General features: G+C 47.3%; 4 protein-coding genes across 4 annotated transcripts; 2 read left to right on the top strand and 2 right to left on the bottom strand.

The window, feature by feature from the left end:
• Positions 1-4,794: 4,794 nt before the first annotated feature.
• N7479_001733 (uncharacterized protein) lies at positions 4,795-4,983 on the top strand (the record flags this gene model as incomplete). Its single annotated transcript, XM_057249430.1, has 1 exon — positions 4,795-4,983. One exon carries the CDS (start codon positions 4,795-4,797, stop codon positions 4,981-4,983), a length of 189 nt encoding a protein of 62 aa, XP_057113862.1.
• Positions 4,984-7,473: 2,490 nt separating this feature from the next.
• N7479_001732 (uncharacterized protein) lies at positions 7,474-10,167 on the top strand (the record flags this gene model as incomplete). The annotated part of the gene is made up of 7 exons (XM_057249429.1): positions 7,474-7,913; positions 7,972-8,075; positions 8,128-8,246; positions 8,295-9,132; positions 9,183-9,496; positions 9,545-9,964; positions 10,018-10,167. 7 exons carry the CDS (start codon positions 7,474-7,476, stop codon positions 10,165-10,167), a joined length of 2,385 nt encoding a protein of 794 aa, XP_057113861.1.
• Positions 10,168-10,552: 385 nt separating this feature from the next.
• N7479_001731 (uncharacterized protein) lies at positions 10,553-12,796 on the bottom strand (the record flags this gene model as incomplete). Its single annotated transcript, XM_057249428.1, has 1 exon — positions 10,553-12,796. The coding sequence occupies one exon, from the start codon at positions 12,794-12,796 to the stop codon at positions 10,553-10,555; it is 2,244 nt and encodes a 747-aa protein (XP_057113860.1).
• Positions 12,797-19,082: 6,286 nt separating this feature from the next.
• On the bottom strand, positions 19,083-19,871 carry N7479_001730 (uncharacterized protein; the record flags this gene model as incomplete). The annotated part of the gene is made up of 1 exon (XM_057249427.1): positions 19,083-19,871. One exon carries the CDS (start codon positions 19,869-19,871, stop codon positions 19,083-19,085), a length of 789 nt encoding a protein of 262 aa, XP_057113859.1.
• Positions 19,872-20,372: the final 501 nt, after the last annotated feature.

The raw sequence follows: 20,372 nt of genomic DNA, 5'->3' as shown, positions 1-20,372 counted from the left end.
CTGCAGTAGCTTTCATTGGATCTAGAAAGTCTATGGAAAGACAGACAATGTGTGATTGGTTCACTTCTACTCCCACGGAGCAGCCCTCTTCCAGACGGAGCCTTCTTTCGGGCAGGACCAAGTGACCATCACTCTTGAAATGAGCTAGCTGAAAATAATCTGTTGCCCACGTCCTTTCATGTTATCACTTCCATGATACTCTACATAGCTCTACCAAGAAATTCTCATTGTCTCCTTAGAGGGCATGCGAATACACGGATGAAAAGGAAGAGCGCGACACTAAACCTTGTGTCGCGCCCATTGCCCCACCCCCCAGTGCGTCCCTACTGTCCAATGGGTCCCTACTCTCCAGTGTGTCCTTACTCTCCAGTGCGTCCCTACTTTCCAGTGTGTCCTTACTCTCCAGTGCGTCCCTACTCTCCAGTGCGTCCCTACTCTCCAGTGCGTCCCTACTTTCCAGTGCGTCCCTACTCTCGAGTACGTCCCTGCTCTGCCACTCCTGCGGGATCGTAGACAATCTACAGTTCTCCGCTACTCCTAAGCCCTTTATGCAATTGTGACCACGGTTTCCCGTTACTCCTAGACTAGCCGCACGATTATAATGATCGCTAGAAACTCTATATCATACGAAATACCATGGTTCCCCGTTCCCAGACTAACCGCACGATTATAATGGTCGCTCGAAATCCTATATCCTACGAATAGACTTCCGCAAAGCTCGAAAAGCCCGAAACCCGACCCGACTCGACCCTCAAAAGGGTCGGGTTTCGGGCCTATTCCTAAAGCTCGCAGGGGGCTTCGGGCTTTTGGTTTAGGCCCATAGCTCGAAGGGGGGGGGGGGGGGGGGGGGGGGGCCCGACGAGCCCCCCCCCTACGACTAAACAGTGCAAACATACTAATTTCTCGTGACTGCACAAATAATGCAGAAATTCCCAGTATTTTTGAGTATTTCGATTACATCGTTCACTTTAAATTCAACAAATCATTGATTCGTTTAAGCATATATCAATATATTATGATTAAATCAAGTGTGAACTAATGAGACTGATACATATCATCCTCTATATGCTTCCTTTTCCTCCCTGACATACGTGGCTGAGTAGTATAACTTGGCAATGGAGGATCGCCAGCATCATCATCACCAGTATTATCATCATCAACATCAATCAAACCACCTAAGCTCTCTGGCTGTTCTTCTGTATCACTAATCTGTTCAATTTCAACATCATCAAGCCTATCGTCCTTTTCCTCGCTCAATGCTTCGATCTCATTCAAAGAGAAGAATCGTTCAAGCTCTTTTGCCTTATGTAATTCAAGGTCAAATCTTGATGTACAAAGGAATAGCATTAACTCTTCAATGGTCTCAGCCTTCATACGACCGCGGCGATAATGGCAAATATCGCGAGCAGTGTTGAATAATCGTTCCACACCTGCACCAGTTGCTGGAATTGCAAGAATGTCCCGCACAAGTAAAGCAATCGCAGGAAAACGGCTCTGGTTCTCTCGCCAAAAGGGCAGTGGCTCAGAATCAACGATATCTATATATAATTAGTGACGGATATTCATCGAAATAAGACTAGAAGAAGAGCATAACTTACCACCATCAAGATACTGGGTTATCTCGTCACCAACCGGCTTCGCTTTGGGTTTCTTTCGGCGAAGCAGATTATGAAGAGCTGTGCTTGGCCTTGATCCAGGAGAGGAGACTGGTAGGCCTTGACTAGTAGTATGACGCTCTTGGTAAGGTAAGAGAGTATCTTGGAATGAGGCTCGATTTTATCACGCCATTCCTTCGTCCAATCATCGGAGAGAAAGAATTGGAACCTGTTATCTGGCGCTAGCATAGTACTAATCGCATAAAGGTGATCACGATCATGATCTGTCTGCGAATAGTACTCATCAAGCTTCAATCGGCCAGCCTCAAGGGAGGAAAGCATCTGTTGTTTCCATGGGACACGCTTTCGTTGAAGCTGCTTGATAGACTTCTCAAGGTGCTCAAACAATATGTTGTAGATCTGGAATACTAGATGTGCAGTCACATCTCGAGTCTTTGAAAGCGCAAGAGTGTATTCATAGAATGGCTTTGTGAGACAAAGAAGGTAATCGATCTGACGCCATTCGTCGTTGTTAAGTGCCATCTCCTCGCAATTGTAGTCTGTACAGAATGTACCAAGGAAATCACGGAGCCTCTTTGCCCGGCGAAGCATAAGAAACGTTGAGTTCCACCTAGCCTTCACATCCTGAAGTGGCATAAGTGCCTGCTCTGAGGGCTGAAGACTAACAAAAGCTTCGCGACGTTGGGGACTAGCCCGGATATAAACAGCAAGATACCGTACCTTGTTCAAAGTATGAGATATACTGCGATTTTTGCTTTGGGCATTTGCTTTCGCGAGTATTGATTGGCGATCAGACCATCTGGTCTCAGTTATATCATTCTGAGGGACTGCTTTCAAGCGATCAAGAAGTTGGTTCAGACTCAATTGGATAACATGTGCCAGACAGGGTATTCGGATAATATGAACATTGCTCGACAAGGCCTGTTGAAGCGAGTCAACGAGGGTCTTGTTATTCGATGCATTATCCGTGGTTAATCCAAACACACGATCCTGGATGTTGTGATCAGTAAGTATCTCCAAGAGGACACCACTTAGATTAGCACCAGTGTGAGTACCTTCGAGGGGTTTAAACCCAAGAAGCACCTCCCGGTAGGACCAGTCAATATCAACAAAATAGCCAGTGATAGCCATAAATGCTTGTCCGAATGGTGAAGTCCAGCAATCCAACGCAATTGAGATTTTCGCATCTGCCGGAAGCAGTTTGAGTATAGAATCTTGACGTTCCTTAACACGAGCAGATAGTCGACGTCGAACTGTATCAGCAGAGGGGATAGATGGGGGGCTTGGGGCCGAGTGTGCTTGTGAAATTATCCGTCGAAACGTTGGATGTTCGATGAGGTGAAAGGGAAGTCGATTGATCGTAAGAAACTGTAATAGATTGTCCTCCTAAGCTGCCTCAGAGAAAACCTCTCGGGCAGTATTATCCTATTTCAATTAGTGGTACGAATCGTATTAAAGGGATATCCATACTGTTGACTGAATAAACTTATCGAGTCCCCCTCGTTGCTGACCTCCACTTACAGCCCTTTTACAGGCAGAATTCCTGAGATGCCTAGTCATAGTAGTTGTACCATGACGCGCATCCTTCCCGTTTATATCTTTTTTGGCTGTATAGGGATGCTCAAGGATCGCAGAGCAATGCTTACACATAACCTTTGGGCTGCCATTGCTGCTATGGGCTACCTGGGTAAAGTGCTCCCAGACATGTGAAAGATGATTTGAGTGCCATGCGACTTTGCCCTTTGATCCATAATCGGTTTGTAACCACCACTCTACCCACTCTTGGTGATTCATTCTGTCATACAAGAAGTATGACCTTTTCCGATCAGGTCCAACACGTTCAAATCGTTCAAGCTGTGGGAGTAAGGGAGGGTCGTCCGGTCGAAGAAAAGCCGGCACAGATACATCAAAAGTCTGTTGGCTTGTCGAGGGCGTAGCTGGGTAATTAGAGGGTATAAGGTAGGGTAGGTTCTCGTAGTCACCTCCGAATTGTGATGATGCAAACTCGGACTGCTGACTTTGGGACATCGTAGAGTTAAAAAACCTGACACAGCAAGGGCTTTTGAGAATACATAAGAGGGTCGATACATTACCAGAAGCTCTACCACCTAGAGGTATTACTTGACTAGTTGAATCAATAATCGATAGCTCAAAATAGAGGGTAATAATACTAGTAGATGATTAGTTGAATTATCTATAATAAGTGGGGCCGGCTCGAAAAAAGCCCATAAAGCTCGAAAAAAGCTCGTAAAGCCCATTAATAACCCGTAAAAAGCCCGAAAGCCCCACTGAAAGCCTATCAAAAGCCCACTCCCGGCCCATTCCCAGCTCGTTGTCACTTCATTTCCCTCGAAATATTTCAACTTACGCTAGTCCCTAGGTAAAAGGTTACTTTTAGTTCAGTTAGTATTGAACCATTCTATAGACTAAGTTTCTGACCTTAGTCAAAGACCAGATTTCTAGCTTCGGTCAGAAATTACTATTATATATTGTACTACTATGAGCACTGCTGTAAACAGTGCGTAAGCTTCCACCTATAATTTCTGACCTTGGTCAAAGACCAGATTTCTGACTGCGGTCAGAAATTATACTTAACTAGTGATATTCAACAATATTGAGGACTAAGTAGGATATAGTGTATGGTTCAAAGTGTAGAAGCTCTAAGCTCAATATAGTCCAAAATGTAGATGAAGGATAAAACCCCGAAAACTCTAGAATATATATTTGTATATCATCATTGCTTAATTCGGTCTGTAGAGTGATCTATACACCTAAACAGAGAATACTCAGAACCATTTAGGCATATAAAGGTAGCAATAATAACACATGGATAGTCATATCTCCAAGTGCTTTTTTTAAAGCAAGAACAGGTAGTTTGAACGATTTGTACTGGTCAATGATCATGGTTCATGAAGGTAGAAGACCCGGGTCCAGATACAGCTTATACACTAAAAAAAATCAGTATTTTATCGACGTAGTTATTATGCTAATATATTAAGGATATATATCTATTGACTAGAATTTCCAAATATTTCCCATTCCTGATTATGATAATAGAGTACAAAAAGCATTTGTGCCGGCGCGGCCGGATTCGGCCGCCCCCTCGATCGGGTTTGGCGTCCGCCCCGTTTGGGTTTGGTCTATCCAAATTCGGTTTGGCGTCTACGCTTTTCCCAAAATGGCAGAAGCACAGCCCGCTCCTGTTCTGTTTAGCGGACTCGGATCTGGTTTAGCAACTCCCGAAGTAGTTCGGCGCCCTGGGCTATCCCCAAACTGGCATCTGCCATCTCCGACCGCCTGCCAGTCTCACCCTTTGGACTATATAACTTCCAGTGCGTCGCTCGATCATCCTCCTCTCTTTGACTGACTGCACTCTTTTCTCTCCCGTCATGCCCAGCCGTGAAATGATACGTAATTCCGGATCGCACGGCACCCTTCCCCCTGCGCCTCCCTGTTTCAGCTGAGTTCCTCGTCATCGCCTGCGCGCCTTTTCTCCACTCGACTCGCTGTAGATGGATCCATCCATCGGCCCTGGTCGCCCTGATCCTCAAATTAGACCGCTGCGCTGCAACCCTGTGATTTGACTTGGGCGACAGATTACATGCCTACCCTCTGGTCCCTGTTTCTTCGGTATGTGCTTGTTTTGCCCGCTGCAACGGCGCAGCCTTCTACGATCGGCCCGGGGAGAGAGCCTTGACTTGCGAGGAGATTCGATTTACGACCTGGTCGGTCGAGCACGATTGTGAAGCGGCGCTCTCTGAGCTAGTGCTGATCACAAGCTCTCGCCACACCCATGCATCCATTGGCACTTGCTGCTCTTACGCCCCCGCCCATGACGAAGAATGTCTCATTTCCGGATTCTTTTTTGTGAGGGCTTCGACTTTTAGTGGCCTTGAATAGGCTAGCGTCACTTAACGGATGATGGGTTATCATTTTCCTGGACGCTAGTGTCTGCGCCAAGTGATCTTCCGTGGACGATCTTGCCGCAATTTCACTGTTCTAGCGAGGCGCAGCAAAGAAGACCGAGGAATCTGGACTATCGGAGATTCCTGGGAGGGTCGGCACCGCCGTGCGCATGATGATGTCTCACCCGACTGGACGCTGATGCCCACTCTAAGCACCCTTTCGGAGACGATCCCTTCGCTATAGTCCTCTTCTGGCAAGGCGCAGCAGGGCAGACCGTGAACTTATCCGAATATGAAACGCTTTGGTCCAATGGGAGAAATGCCGCATGCAGTGTCGGCCTTGCTCGTGACTCCTTTGTGAATTCCGTTGTGGATGGGTTGGTGGATCCTCGTATTGGCAGGCTGCGCTTTGTCTCACGACTCTTGTCCATTCGACCTTCCCAAAGCGCTCAGAAGAGGCAGGGGAAGGTAGGCAAGTATAAAGGGTCGTTGGAAGTCCTCACTGGGACCGAGAAGGAGGCTGACTATCTGTTTATAGTTCCTTTTCTTCTATTCTGATGCATTGCGTCTGAATCTTTCTCGCGGCATGGCACCGATCAATCTGGACGACGTCATCCATTATCGTCCGCCTGCTAAAAAAACCACATTTCAAACCGTTCCGGGCACCCGGTTCCCACGATCGTATCTATTCACAGATACCTTTGGATAGACCCGCGCCAGCCCATCCGTTTCTATCCAGCCAGCACTGTCGTTCGAGTCTTCCATTCTCGGGGCATGCGCCGTACCTTCAAAGTCATTTCCATGCACATAGTGAAGTCGAGACGTTATTAGCCCCCAACGAGCTTGCGGAAGAAGTGACCATTGACAGCTCGAATGAGTTTGACATGAATTTCTTGAATGCCTCTTCGGGAAGAGATGCAAACGTTTCTATATCAAATATACACACGGCGAGTCGAGAATTGCCGGATGATGTTTCCAGCAGTGATTTAGGGCAAGGTTTATCCGACCAGCGTCACGATGGTACGTGGTGGCCATCATTTTGACTCCCCTTGATTTCTTCAATTCACTCTGTTGAACTCATTGTGCCCTATCTTCCTTTCCTTAACGATAACGTGGTCGACAATAGAGGGCTGACTTGGCACTTTGAGACCAGACTTCCAAGGTGATGAGCATCATGAGAGCAACGTGACATCTTCTTCTCAAAGCTTTGATTTCGGATAATTTTCACTCACATTCTGGGATACCAAAAGCTGTCATACTTGATTAATATATCCGAGCAGTTGCTGCCCGACGATATCATTGCGGCGACGGGGGAAGGAGGGGCAGCGGGGTTACATTCTCCCGTAGCTTTATCCGAGATCATTCTAGCCCATCGGTGACATTAGTGAGCGCTATGAATTAAGGCCAACTTATAGATCTGTCGTGCTATCGGTCCGCTTCCCATTTGTTTCTTGGCCGCTTTCTTTCAACTTGATAATCTGCTTCGCTTAGCCTTCTAAGCCAAATGATCCTCCACTTAATCCTCCACTCAATCTTCCACTCAATCTTCCACTTAATCCTCCACTCAATCTTCCACTCAATCTTCCACTCAATCTTCCATTCAATCTTCCACTCAATCTTCCACTCAATCTTCCACTCAATCTTCCACCCAATCTTCCACTCAATCTTCCCCTCATCTTCCACAAATCATTTATAGAAATTCCAATCCAATCATTCTCACTTGTGACCCCCTCATACATCTAATTTCATACACTCGCAGCATGTACCTCTACCACAGGATGAGGCGATCTAAGATTGAGAGAGGGCGACCGGAGATATAAAAGAAAGCAGCTCCATCCGTTCCACGAATCTTTCATTGATATATACATCAACTTTTGTTATCGATTTCACAACCTTTTCGAAAACCAAGTTAGCTTCTGCTGGTTTCTAGTCTCAGTCATTAGTCGCACAATATGGCATTGAAAAAAACTTCCTCTGACAGTCACCAAGGCTTGACGCCACCCGATAGCCCAACGAAGGGGTCGACTATGCCTCCTGCCACCTTGAAGGATCTGATGCTTCTCTTTGGTGTGTTTCTTGAGAACGCGCTGCTCGATCTTGCCGACGAAGAACCTCCAAACACTCCCGTCTCCCAGGACCAATCCCCACCAGGCCTCGACATAGTTCGACTGAAGCGGTTGATGGTCAAGCTCACCCACGATGAATGTGGGTCAGCTGAACTCTCCCTGGCAACTAGGCCTGCTCGGTCTTCTTCTGCCAGCAATGAACAGGAAGAGAATGTTCAGGCAATAGACGAGATTGATCTCGAAAGTCCGATCTGTACCACACCGGATGATTTCAAGTCGTTTGAGAAATGGGCATCAAAATCCCAATTTAAAACAGTTATGGAAACGTATGAGCCACCAGCCAACAACCCCTTCCACTTTTTCAGATAGCTGACACGGGTCTAGCTGGGACAAAGAGGCATGTAAATACAAGATAGCCGAGCCAACAGAGACTAGCAATGACCTGGACGACTACGCTGAGTATGCATTCGTTGTCCGTGAACGTGTTGGTACGTAACAACTTTGCATGCCAGACCGAAAACCTACTAATAGTATGATCAGACCGAACGTCCGAGGAGGTAGTTCCATTCATAGATATCAAGTCGGAAGGCCTACGCGACATCCTGCGAGACGTGCTGCACGACATCAAGGCCGTTAGCCTGATGGAGGACAAGCCATCGGTAATTGAGGCAGTATTATCATCAAGGAGCACGCTGACGTGGATTTAGATCGAGCAAAATTTCCTTTTTCATTTCCTCCCAGAGCTCGACAGATGTGCGGAGAATATGGATAGCAATTCGGACCATGAGTCGGCACATGCGGAGCATCTCCTCTTGCTCATCGATCACCTCAAGCACGCATATACTTCTACTTTGCAGCGTCTCGAATCAATGTTGCAGCACGGTCATATTATATATGACCTTCTTTGGGCGCTTTTTAAGCCTGGTTGCCATGTTTATACCACATGCATTGGCACAAAAGAGCCGCGATGTGTCGTATTCGACGCGGGCGAAGAGATAACACAAAATGACGAGACGTGGTTGAATCTCGAGTGCCGATTTCTTGATTATAACGGAGTCAAGTTCGGCGAGGCCGGTATCTTTCTGCGAGTGGCCAAGTTCCGAGGATCAAAGCCGATCGAGAGCCTTGAGGCCTTCCCTCTCTGCCACTATACAAGTCACGAGCAAGTCCGGAAAGACCTGATCGAGAAGGGTCAAAAGTTTCGGGATTTTGCCGGCTCACACGTTCGGCACTGTAAAGGCAACGCATTCTTTATGAACAAGGGGAAGGCTATCAAAGTCAATATCAACGGTCGAGTGGCAGTGGACGCCGCATTTTTCTATGAAATGCAGCCAAACTACTCCCGACCGTCACTCCGCGACATTGGGGTCAAGGATAAGGTTGGGATTGCAGTCTTTGACATTGGTGCAATGCTCATGGAGGACCGTGAGCGAGAGAAGGAGAAAATGCGAGGAGACGGTGTAGATACCCAAAGGCTGAGCGAGGCCGATTTACTGGTCGCCTGCCCAACAGTTTGCTGTTTCAGTTTCAAGGAGAAAATGTTCTGTATGTGACACGACTGACAATGGTTTGGTGTCCGGCTAATGTGATTCCAGTGGAGTGCGCAGTTAGTGCTCTTAGGGACGTGGATTGGTCCCCTGAGTCGTTCGACTGCCTGAAGATCCCCTCAGAGACTAAGACTATCCTCTTGTCATTGGCGAAAACCCGCCTAGGGATGATACCGACGATACCGTTCGACGACGTAATTGATGGAAAGGGCCAAGGATTCAACATTCTTCTGAAGTATATCGGCAAACCGTCTATACTATCAAGACTTCCCATCCTAACTCGTGCTAGTGGCCCACCGGGAGTCGGAAAGACTTTCACGGTTGAAGCAACCTCGGAGTATTTCAAACTCCCCCTCTATTCGGTATGAACCATCCAGCTCGGCTGATTTTGGCGTCACTGATTTTTCCAGATATCTGCAGGCGAACTTGTTGTCAACCACGGGGATTCCAATGCGCTTGAGCAACAACTTGAAACAGTATTCAAGATCGCCAAACACTTTAATACCGTGCTTCTCTTGGATGAGGCAGACGCGTTCATGGAGCAGCGTACATCTTACCACGATGCCCACAATCGCCTTGTGACCATTTCCCTCCGAAAGCTGGAATATTATCAAGGAATTCTTTTCTTGACTTCAAATCGGGGTATCCAGTTTGATGACGCAATTCTCAGCCGGATCCATTTGATCATTGAGTATGAGAATTTAACGAGAGAGTTTCGCAGAGATCTCTGGTCAACTTTTCTGTCCAAGGCATGTACGATGCAAGGACCTGCTATTGTTGAGGAGCACGAACTCCGACGATTGGAGTCTTTAGCTCTGAATGGACGAGAGGTGGGTGTCCGAGTGGCACTGAACATCTCACTTGCTGACCAATCATGAACCAGATCAAAAACGTCGCAGCAATTGCACACGCTCTCGCTGAGGCTGACGTCAAACAGGTGAACTACAAATGCTTGAAGTTAGCCGCCGAATCAAATAAGAAATTTTCAAAGGAGTTTGGCAGAGAGAGGCCTGCTGATGGAATGTATGTCTAACAGCATACCTGGGAAAGTCATGTGGATAATCTCATTCGTCGAGGTTGTCGAGCGGTTGGGCGCTTATCGCAATATTTTCGGTTAGTACACGACAGTCTATAATATCGGTCCTGAAGCTTCATAGTTGAATCAAGGTTTCCATGTGATTCATAGCATCACAGAAAAGTTAAGTCCGAGAGCCAGAATTGGATGATCAATTCGTGATTGTCAACGCATCTATAATCATATATCATCAGAGGCGATGTAGGTGCATTGGAAAAGCGGGCATCAAGAATAATAATAGATGGAAACCCTGACTGATTCATGCGGATGCGGGCCGGAGATGCTTCATGCTTCATTATCATGCACAATTGTGTTGCTAATCCAATAAAATAAGCACACTGCCTCACGTCACATGAAGACGTTTTGGATCTCCTATCTCTGGTTGACATAATCGTCGTTTTACGGCTCGTGGCCGCTGCAAAGTCGGTCGACTTTTCAATGTGGAGCAGTGAAAGTCGATGATCAACGCCCGCCCAAGCTCTTCGTTCCAAAGAACATTGTCACGTCGCAAATCTTTGTGAATGATTCCCAAGGCTTTGATTTCTTTGTTTGATCTGCGAATCTCCCGGTGGAGCGACGGTGTCAGCTCCATCGATGCTGTACTTTCGCCTCCCCAGCCCATGACGAGCATGTGACGAATCTCTCCAGCCCCATGAAGGAAATAAATTTTCGCCAAGTCGATCGTACCCAGGAAAACAGGCACAGCAGACCCTTGGGCCTTCCGCAGAATCTGATATACCTGCGCTTCGCGAGAGACTTCTTTCCACAGTCCCGAAGTGGTTCCTTTTCCGACGACAGTATAACCGTATATAGTACAGGCCAGTTTGAACGGCGCACCGTACGCCCCGCAACCTCCAAGGGGTGTGCATCTGTCAATGTTTTCGTCCAGTTGTGCCTTTAGCAAACGCACCAAATCTTCTGGGGTAATGGGATGATGAAGGTCGTCCTTGCTTCGACGATGGAGCATCACATTTGGACAACAGTCATCTAGAACACCGCCAGTCTGCAACCCGACTAAGCATCGCTGGGAGCAAAATTGCGCATCGCGATATCGGGCCTGGGTGCCTTGATTACTCCCCGGGTCCTGTTGACGACCTGCTCGTTGGGCATATGGGGAGGATGTAACTTGGCTAAAGCCCCGTTTCCGGCCTGTTGCTTGGTTTGAATCGGAGCCTGATGAGTCTGGCGACTGCGAGCGATGCTGTACACCCGACGGTGCACAGCTGGCCTGAGACCTTGTAGACACTCGGCGACCTGCTGCTGTTGGAGGAACCGGCGGAGATGACGGTGGTTCGTAAGATGAACTGGATTCCGGACTCGTGTACTCCATTGCTGTACTATCGGAGTGAGGAAGAGTCTGTTGCAGTTCTGCTTTGGGAATCTGAGAACGAGTGTGGTCGAAACTGGTCGTCCAAAGAGGGAGCTCTGATCGTGTGGAATTTCGCCATTCCTGGCCACGAGTAGGTGAGCGAAAGGCCATCAAGCACAGACATAGTGTTCTTGCAACAGAAGTCTTCAGTAGCTGAGAATAATATTCATCTTCTGGGTTGACTTCGCTGTTGGGATCACAGAAAAAGTAATAAAGCGTGCTAGGTGTATCACGTGGAACATGGAGTAGGACACGCGCAATCCCATTAGTCACATAGGAATACTCGAGTCCCTCCTGAATCATCACGTGATATTCCTGGACAAGAGTGGAGCAGGCAAGTCGCTCTGCATTGTACCTCAACTTCGCTTCCTGGTTTGTCGGTATTTTGTTTGATTTGACCATATCCTTCCATAAGTCCATTGGTCGGAGACCCAGACGGAGGGTGGAGACGGAAAGCTTGTGGGGCGGCTTATACTCGACAGATGTGAGGAGAGTGGTAGTGTTGCCGTCGACACGATGGATGCAGAACTGATCAGGTCTCGGGTTGTGTACACTTGACGGTTGGCTTGTATCTGCTTCAATAGCTTCGTTCTCGTTTAGGGAATTCGTATGATTGCTGAACTGGATTCCATCGCCGAGGCCGAACTCGTCGCGAGCAGCGAGTAGTTTGCACAACTTTGTTATTATATCGTAGACGTGTTCCTCCACGGCAAACCGCTCATAAGCCTCCAGTTCTTGCTCGCTGCTTATAGGCTTACGACCCAGTAGTCGGCCTAATCCTTCTAGCTCAGACAAAGATGGGAACAAACGCGGCGGCCCCCCCGGTGACAACTGCAGGTATCTGTAGACGGAACTGTAGAGCTCCGACAATCGTGCTGGGCAGTCTGTCCAATGTTCCAACCGTGTCGGGCAATATTTCCCCGTGGGAAGGGGTATTTTCCCGGTAGTCGAGCGAGATGGTGTCTCGACTCTCAGTGGTCGGGAGAGCAAGCCATGGGAATGGCGCAAGAATTCCACGAAAGTGGTCGGTTGGGTGCGCTCTTCTGCTTGCTTGCGTCTCTCCTCTTCCTGCTCCCGCCTCCTTTTCTCTCGTCTTCCTTCATCTTCGGCCTGCTTCTGTCGCTCTTCGGCCTGTCTTTGTTGCTCTTCGGCCTCTTTGCGTCTCTTTTCCGCCTGCAGAAAAAGAGCCTTGTAATCTGGCGAGATGTTGTCGGCCATCGATGTGTCGGAGGGGGAAATAGCTTGAGACAATCGCGACAGGTCTCGATGGGTAGGTGCTTGATCCAGGAGGCTGATGTCAGCCGATCACGGCGGCCGGTAGAAGTATTTCCCCGAGAAATGACGCAAGGTTTACGGTGAACTGGGTCGTCGCATTCCCCTCAACTCGGATCGCTTTGAGACAAAGAGATGTGGCAGCGACCGAGAAGGCCAAATAGTGTGTTGGGTTGGAGTCACCGTTCTGCGGCTTCTCGGAGCCTTTGTTGTTCTTCAAGCTGACGTCGTGATTTGGCGATTGTTTCCTCCATCCCTTGTTGAAAAAGTATTCAGCAGATAATCGAATGATGCAAATTGAAGTCAACAGACAACAGAATAGGGATTGGAATGGACTGTCATGGAGGATCCCAGCTTAGTCACCCCTAGACTAGGAGTCTATTGGTGCCTCAGGCATTAACGTTCTTTGGCCTCAGTTGATTTCAGTGTCTGTTCCAAAAATATACGCCGGCTCGATGGTACCTACGTGGGCCTCGTCAGTACATAGATAAATTCGGTCCTCCTTCGAAATACTCAGCAAGTACAGTGTCCGTAGCGAGATCATTATCTCAATTGCATCTCTCGCAAGGCCCGCACTCCGTCCTCCAATAAAGGCCGTTTGCTTCGAAGGATAACTATGTTGTGCGACATCGCTGTGAGGAAGGTGCACAACGAAGCTAGTAGTCAGCGAAATTTCGTTTGAAATAGAGAGTACGCTTACCTCTCTCGCTGTCCCTCCGTTTGACGAAACACGCTTCGGTATGCTCTAGGCTCTGTGGTTAGATACCATGCAAGCATTCCAAGGGACTTCATGGAAAAGGAAAAAGACGTACCTTACCTATCTGAGTAGTTAAGTCCCTAGTAAGGAATAGGATCTGTGCATAGGGCAAACCGAACTTCGTTCGCTGACACAACCTGCAATGATCATTAGTTAGAAAATGCCAGGAGGGCCGACGTCTACGAGGTATTTATAGGGGCAAGCCTGGCTTGGACCTGGTGGTCTCTGGCAGTATCAACAGTTTTGAGCAGGTTGATGGCAAATTGTACCATAGAACCAAGGAGCTCGCATAAATATATCAAAAATGCCGAAGAGATAACCACTAACATCAAAAAAAGACCTTCATTACCTTCACTTGAAGCTTGTGTAGATACAGTACCCCAGGGGTTATATCCGCCGCATTAGATGCCTCATATTTCAATATTTATGCCCTCATTCTTCATTGCTGATACCCGCGAAAAAGATCCTTTATCCAGTATTCTTACCCACTCTCTAGACCGCACTTTTCTTTGGAATTGAAAGGAATATCAGCACGTATGCATAATATTCTGAACGGAGATATATCTTATCTGGTAGAACAACCATCTCCTCACCTTCCCCAAGATCCATCAACCTCAAAAAGTTTGCGCTAAATAGCTTCTCATCATATACCTCAAATTTCCCCCCGATCCATTGACTATGTCGTTCCATCGTTGACTACCACTCACTAATGCTTAATTAAAGCCCAGCCAAGTATCCTAGCTACAACGGATTGTATGCCTCATCTTTTGACAAGCCGACCTCAACACTCAACTTCGCTGAACTGGTTATGTTCTGAATTAGTAGTGTTCGAGTTGGCCTGCATTAGCGGTGATATGTTAAGTCCTTGCATTCTTGAGGGCATATAGGCTATTTTGAGTCCTAAATCTCCACCGAGCCCCACTGATCACCACCGATAAGGTTAAATGACGTCATTGCTCTGGCTCGATCCCCAACGTTGATATTCCAACGTGTTTTAGAGATGGGCCGGGCAGCAACTTGACTTTAGTATCCGAGAAGGTCTATCAGAGAGTATGCCACGTTGGATACAGGCTATTACTAAGTCTAATGGACGGGTTCCGGGTATAGTTACCTTAATACGCCGCGGGTTCGCCAACGTCAACGATCTGTCCGTCGTCTCCGAGCTGTTGCCGTACTAGGCCTTACTGCAGCCTAAGTCCTTAGAAGGGGTATCGAGGAATAGATGCCAGGTAGAGCGCCGAGTAGATCTATACCGGGGTATTGGTCTGCTCGTAGTGGTTGTCAGGTTATAACACAGTTAATCGAGTCAAGTCTCAAAGGTAGTCACAAGTAACAATGTATGATTGAAGACGAAGAACTGAACTAAGTACATGAGGGAGTGTCCTTATATATCCTTCGTTTCTGGGGGTTGACAGGCTCCGTGGAGTAGATCCTACCTCCGTGCAGGCATATACTCCCAATGTGTCACGTGACTGCTATCCTTAACCTGCTGGTCGTTTTGCTGGTATAGCCAGGCACATATGCGTTGGTTTTTAGTCCGACTCAGGGTGAGTCATGCTCCTACTCAGTGAGCAAGATCACGTGTCCTGCTGACAGATTGATCGATTAGCTCTTGATGGCCCATTTGTGCAGTGGAGCCCCTTGGCCTGGTTGGTGCCTGATAGGTCCATAACAATGGTCTAACGTAATCCACTACCGAGTGACGCACACTACCGAGTGACGCACCCCCACCCAACTTCCTGAATTCAAATGCATTTATCTCAACCAAAACGCCATTAAATTAAATAAACTAAAATCATCATCTATCTGGACATGTCTCTCTCCTATGTCCTGGCTTCCTACATATTCCACATGCTCGTCCAGCCTGGGGGGCGGCCTTAAACCTTCCGAAACCTGCTCACGATAGTTGTTGATACGCGCTACTTGAGCCTCAAATGGCTCTGAACGTAGCTCACGAACATCCTGAACTGAGAGATCCCCTTCGTGGACTATCGTCCTTGTAGATCGGGTTCGCTTTTGCTTTTTCTTCTCGTTTTCAGCGCGTAAATCGCTCACTTCTTTCTCTAGTAGTGCGGCGGAATGCATCGTGATCTGGCAGGCTTTTAAAACCTGGTTGATAGCGGAATTGAGCGGGCTAGGGGGGCTCCTTGATCTCGTACGAAGTAGTGCTTTTATTGAGGAGGCTTGCTTTTGCAATTGCACATAGTTCGAAGGTGTTTTTGGATCCCAATCACTACCCCGGCTAGAAGGGGGGTAGGGGTTCGAAGACGAATATCAAGCCTCGAAATCACTCTCTCCGGTGTAAAAGGGACTAAACCAGCTGCTCCGAAGCTGTTTTTAATAGTCTCTGATTTAAAAGCTTCAATTCGTGCGAGAGGGTATGCTTCGAGGAAATCAAGTTTATCAATATGATTTATCCCAACCCGCATTTTTGCTTCAACCAGCCGGCCGTACGAGCGTTTTAACACCGCAAAACAGCCTATATCCAAAGGCTGTAAAAGGTGAGAGGAATGCGGAGGCATACAGATCGGTATAATTTTGTTTTCTTCACAGATTTCATCGAACTTCGGGGTTAAATGACTTCCGTGGCCGTCAAGTATCAAAAGCCGATATACCCCCTTCATACGTATAGAAGTGGTAGGAATAAAGAGCTTTTTTAACCAGCGAAGTCCAATTTCATCAGAGGTCCATCCATTAGGACTAACCTCAAATCGCCAATCGTCCGGGAGGCCGTCAAACCAGGATTCAATAAAGACTTTGCCTTTAAAAATCACACACGGTGGAAGGGCCCAACCAGTAGCATTTATACACTCAATAGCCGTCACCCATTCACGATTTCCAGGTTGTAAAAGTGCTCGCCGACCGTAGTATTCGCTTCTCGTAATAACCTTCGCAGTCGCCGTTAATCCCATCGCAAAACCCGTCTCATCAAAGTTATAAACGTCATCCGGATCGATCCCAAATTGTAGGATAGTTTTTTGAATAAGATCAAACCACTCCTTTATAATTTTTGGATCCTCACATTTCGCACGCTCGTAGTTATAACGTTTCGAGAAACGAGAGGAGAGAAGAGGACGTCGTTTAACAAATTTTGTAACCCAATTTTCGCCAACCGAAAGAACCGGGCTAGATCCGCGCTTTTCAAGAAGAAGATTCGCCATTTCTCGTACAGTAGCAGGCCGGGGGGCTGCTCCACGTAGATCCATAGAGAGTATCCATTTTTCAAGAGATTGCTCTTCAAGCTCAGTCAGTTTATGTGAGTTAGCGCGTAAAATCGCGCGGTTTTGAACACCCCGGAGGCGGCGGCGGAGGGTAGCCTCAGGCACTTTAAAACAGCGCGCAGCTTCACGAATTGAAGAGAATTTTTCATTCTTAAAATCTTGGATAGCTAATAAGATCCTACCCTCTTGCTCGGTTGAATCTTTAGACGATCGAGAACGAATTGGTGGCATAGTGGGTGGTTGAAGAGAGAGGGTTATATTAATTGACGCGTTTTGGGAGGGGGTGCGTCACTCGGTAGTGTGCGTCACTCGGTAGTGGATTACGTTAAATATTAGTTAGAATAATTGAACAACTGAATGGAATTTTTGGTGAGGCAGAATAATGGCAGGAAATAGCGGTGACTGAACAGACACTGTGCTGCCTGTTTTGGTCTAGTGGCACTCTCAGCAACAGTAAGAGATACGCTAACCACATTTTGACATACCGGTTCTCCAGCTCAAACTATGTCTGCGTGGTTCTTTACCATGACCAGATTCCACAAATTCTATAACCGAGATGAAGCTGGAGGTTGCATTCATCTATCAAACCAAGTTTGATAACGCTCCCAGGACCTATCCGCATAGTGGGAAAATTTTCGAGTGAAGCAAGTTGGCATCCACGTTGATAATGCGTTTGTTGTTTACAATACTATGAGTTCCAAGTTCTCCGGTCTCGCCCGAGGGCTCGGAATGGAGCGGAGGTGGTCCTTACAACCAGGCCGAACTAATTTCGGGCCAGATACCTGGGGGGATGCGAGAGTATTAGGAAAATGCACGGACCTTAGATGTAGGTGGAGAAGGTAATATTGTTTAACCAATCCTATTCAATCAACCAGGCTTTTCTTCAGAGAGGACAGCGTCTAGATGACCTTCTCACCACTTTCAACAGCCCCATGTCTAAACATTTAAACACTTGAATTCTAATTGCTACAGTATCACCACCTCCGTTTTTCCTCTCATATTTGTTGAACTTACAATAGGCAGGCCTTTATGTCTCCTGGACCAGTTCATTTAATCTGATCAAGATACCGACATCAATTAATTGAGAATCAACGGTAAGCCGTGACAGCAGTCCCTCAACTACCTCGGCCCTCACAAACAAATTGGGTGTGGTGTTGAAGTGAAGCTGCACTAAGTTTGCAAGTCTGAAGGCGCAACTACTCTAAGTATAGAGTACAACGCTGAATTCCGGACCGGGAATTATTACCCGAAGAGCACCTTCCGCCAAGCAAGAAACCCTTCCTTTTCTGCTTTCCAGGGTGTTCTTTGTTCGCAACGGCACTTGGAACTCCCAATCATTTTTGCGATTCACCTTAAGTCCAACTGAAAGCGACGACGACTATCACATGGCTCGCGAAGGCTTGTAGAACTTTCGAGGAGCAGACTAACCACGCATTGCACTTCCTATGCTTGCTCCCAGAATAGCAACCCAAGACCAATAGGGAACGCTAGATACCTCAGCTTTTTAGCATTTACAATGACCTACAGTGTGGAGGACGCTAGTGAATATCGGTAAAAGCAGCAATAAGCGCAGTTCCTTGTTTGCTATATAGAACTTGAACAGAAGACTTGCGCCTTTGCGCAATGCCTCTATAGCTATTAACGATTTACCCAAACGAGGCCGGCTCACCCTAGCTTCCCTATGGTACTTCGCCAGCGGGAGAAAATCGAAACTGACATCCAGGTCAAGAAGCGATGAAGGTGCTCGAAACACGGCGTGAGTGAGGTGGTGCCAATTTCGGTCTAGTGGCACTCTCGACAAGAGATACGCTACATAACCATATCCGGCCACTTTCGTCGACGGGGCTGTAAATCGAGGGAGGGTAGCCAATAGGGTTACCAAGTAGTCTGGAACTTCTCCAAGGTGGAGCAAAGAGTAGTCGGGAACCAATCACACATTGGCTTCTCTGATCCATTGTTACTCCCCCATTTTTGTTTTCAAGCGGTACTTCGTGCGTGACTTCTCAGCTGGCTGTCAATCGCTCCTTGAAAAAGAGACTCCCGCAGGAGTGGCAGTACGACTATCTAGAGAATTACCAGTCACAGTAACCATATTATGCGGCTCTCTCGGTCTTCATTATAAAGGTGAGATCAAGTGGTACTTGGCTTACAGTATCACGTCCATGCTTTCAGTGCACATCATCTGAATACAAAGTTGAATATATCATGAGTAGCTTTCTTGAGACAAACCCCGACAATAGGCAAGAAGAGTTATTCAAAGATGCCCTCCCCCACCTCGACGTGATGAATCTTCTAGTGATTTCGGTAAATGTTCAAGCTCTTTCAGAAGCGCTTTTTGGTCGCTACACTTTCGTGCCGAGTCAAAATCGATCAAAACAGCCGTTGAATCACGAATGAGAAAGTTGAACCGGTTTGTATCTCCGTGTTGGATCCCCAAGTGATGTAATCGAGACAATGTCTTCCGGCAAGGCTCCAGGTCCTGAGGGCCAGCATGCCGGGCATTCTTGATGCGTTCCATCAAGAATCCGATCACACGGCCATCTTCCGTTAGATGGCCAAGGAACCGGGGACCGATATCATTGCCCTCGATCCATTGATAAGCCGTGGTCTCACTCTCTAGATATGGGATCTCCCATTCGAAGCGAGCGAATTTAGCCACAACCACGTCATCGAACAAGGGGCATTTGACTTCATAAATGCCCGTTCGCAACTTTTCTCCTACCAGGATCTCCATATAATCCACAAAAGTTCCATTCCAGGTGTTCTTAACGCCAGGGAAAGCGGTCCGAATGGCATGGGCAAAATGAGGTTGGCCAGTCGCTTCATTTTCGGTCACCAGTCCATCATTCCAATCTCCATCGGGTAGAGTGGGTAGAAGTGAAACTAGCGAGGGGCCGAAGCACATATCGTCCGCATTGTAAAGGCCAGGGTTTATAGTGACGTATTTTATATTTCGATCATTGAGCAGGAGACGAAAGAAACTCTGATCATTTTCATCGACTTCTGCTTGAAGCAATTCGACTTTCGTTTGAATGAGCGCCATAGTGTCGGGCAAGCCTTGGACAGAGAAAGCGAATTTAGAATGTGACGAAATAATGATATTCGAATCTCGAAAGAGATCTATGGACAGCTATTTATATTTCAGGATCCTGAATCATGAGCTGGAGAAGCCAGGAGAACACCGCCCTGCGATCCCTGGCGCCAGGGAAAGCGGTGGGGAAAGGTGTACTAGTATTGGCCTTTCGGGCTCCCTGGCTGAACCTTAGCTCGCTAACAACGCAACCTAGCTGAATAGTCCACACTAAAACCTTGAACGAGGATAATTTGGTTTCAACACTAAGATTTCTACGCACGAGCCCCATAAGGTTCCCCTATCATTCATCGATCACAAAACTTCATGCAAAAAAAAAAAAAGGGCAGGCGCAAGATCCTCCTAGATTTGGAATTGGATCAAATCGAAGAAAGCTAAAGTGCCAACAGCGCTAAAGAAGCGTATCGCCAGTCACCAGACAAGCGCTTATGGGGTGGAAGTATTTGATTGGCC

The sequence above is a fragment of the Penicillium vulpinum genome (assembly GCF_028829585.1).
Source record: "Penicillium vulpinum strain IBT 29486 chromosome Unknown utg000001l_segment0_segment0, whole genome shotgun sequence".
In the NCBI taxonomy this organism is placed as follows: domain Eukaryota; kingdom Fungi; phylum Ascomycota; class Eurotiomycetes; order Eurotiales; family Aspergillaceae; genus Penicillium; species Penicillium vulpinum.
This window is presented reverse-complemented; position numbering and strand designations above follow the sequence as displayed.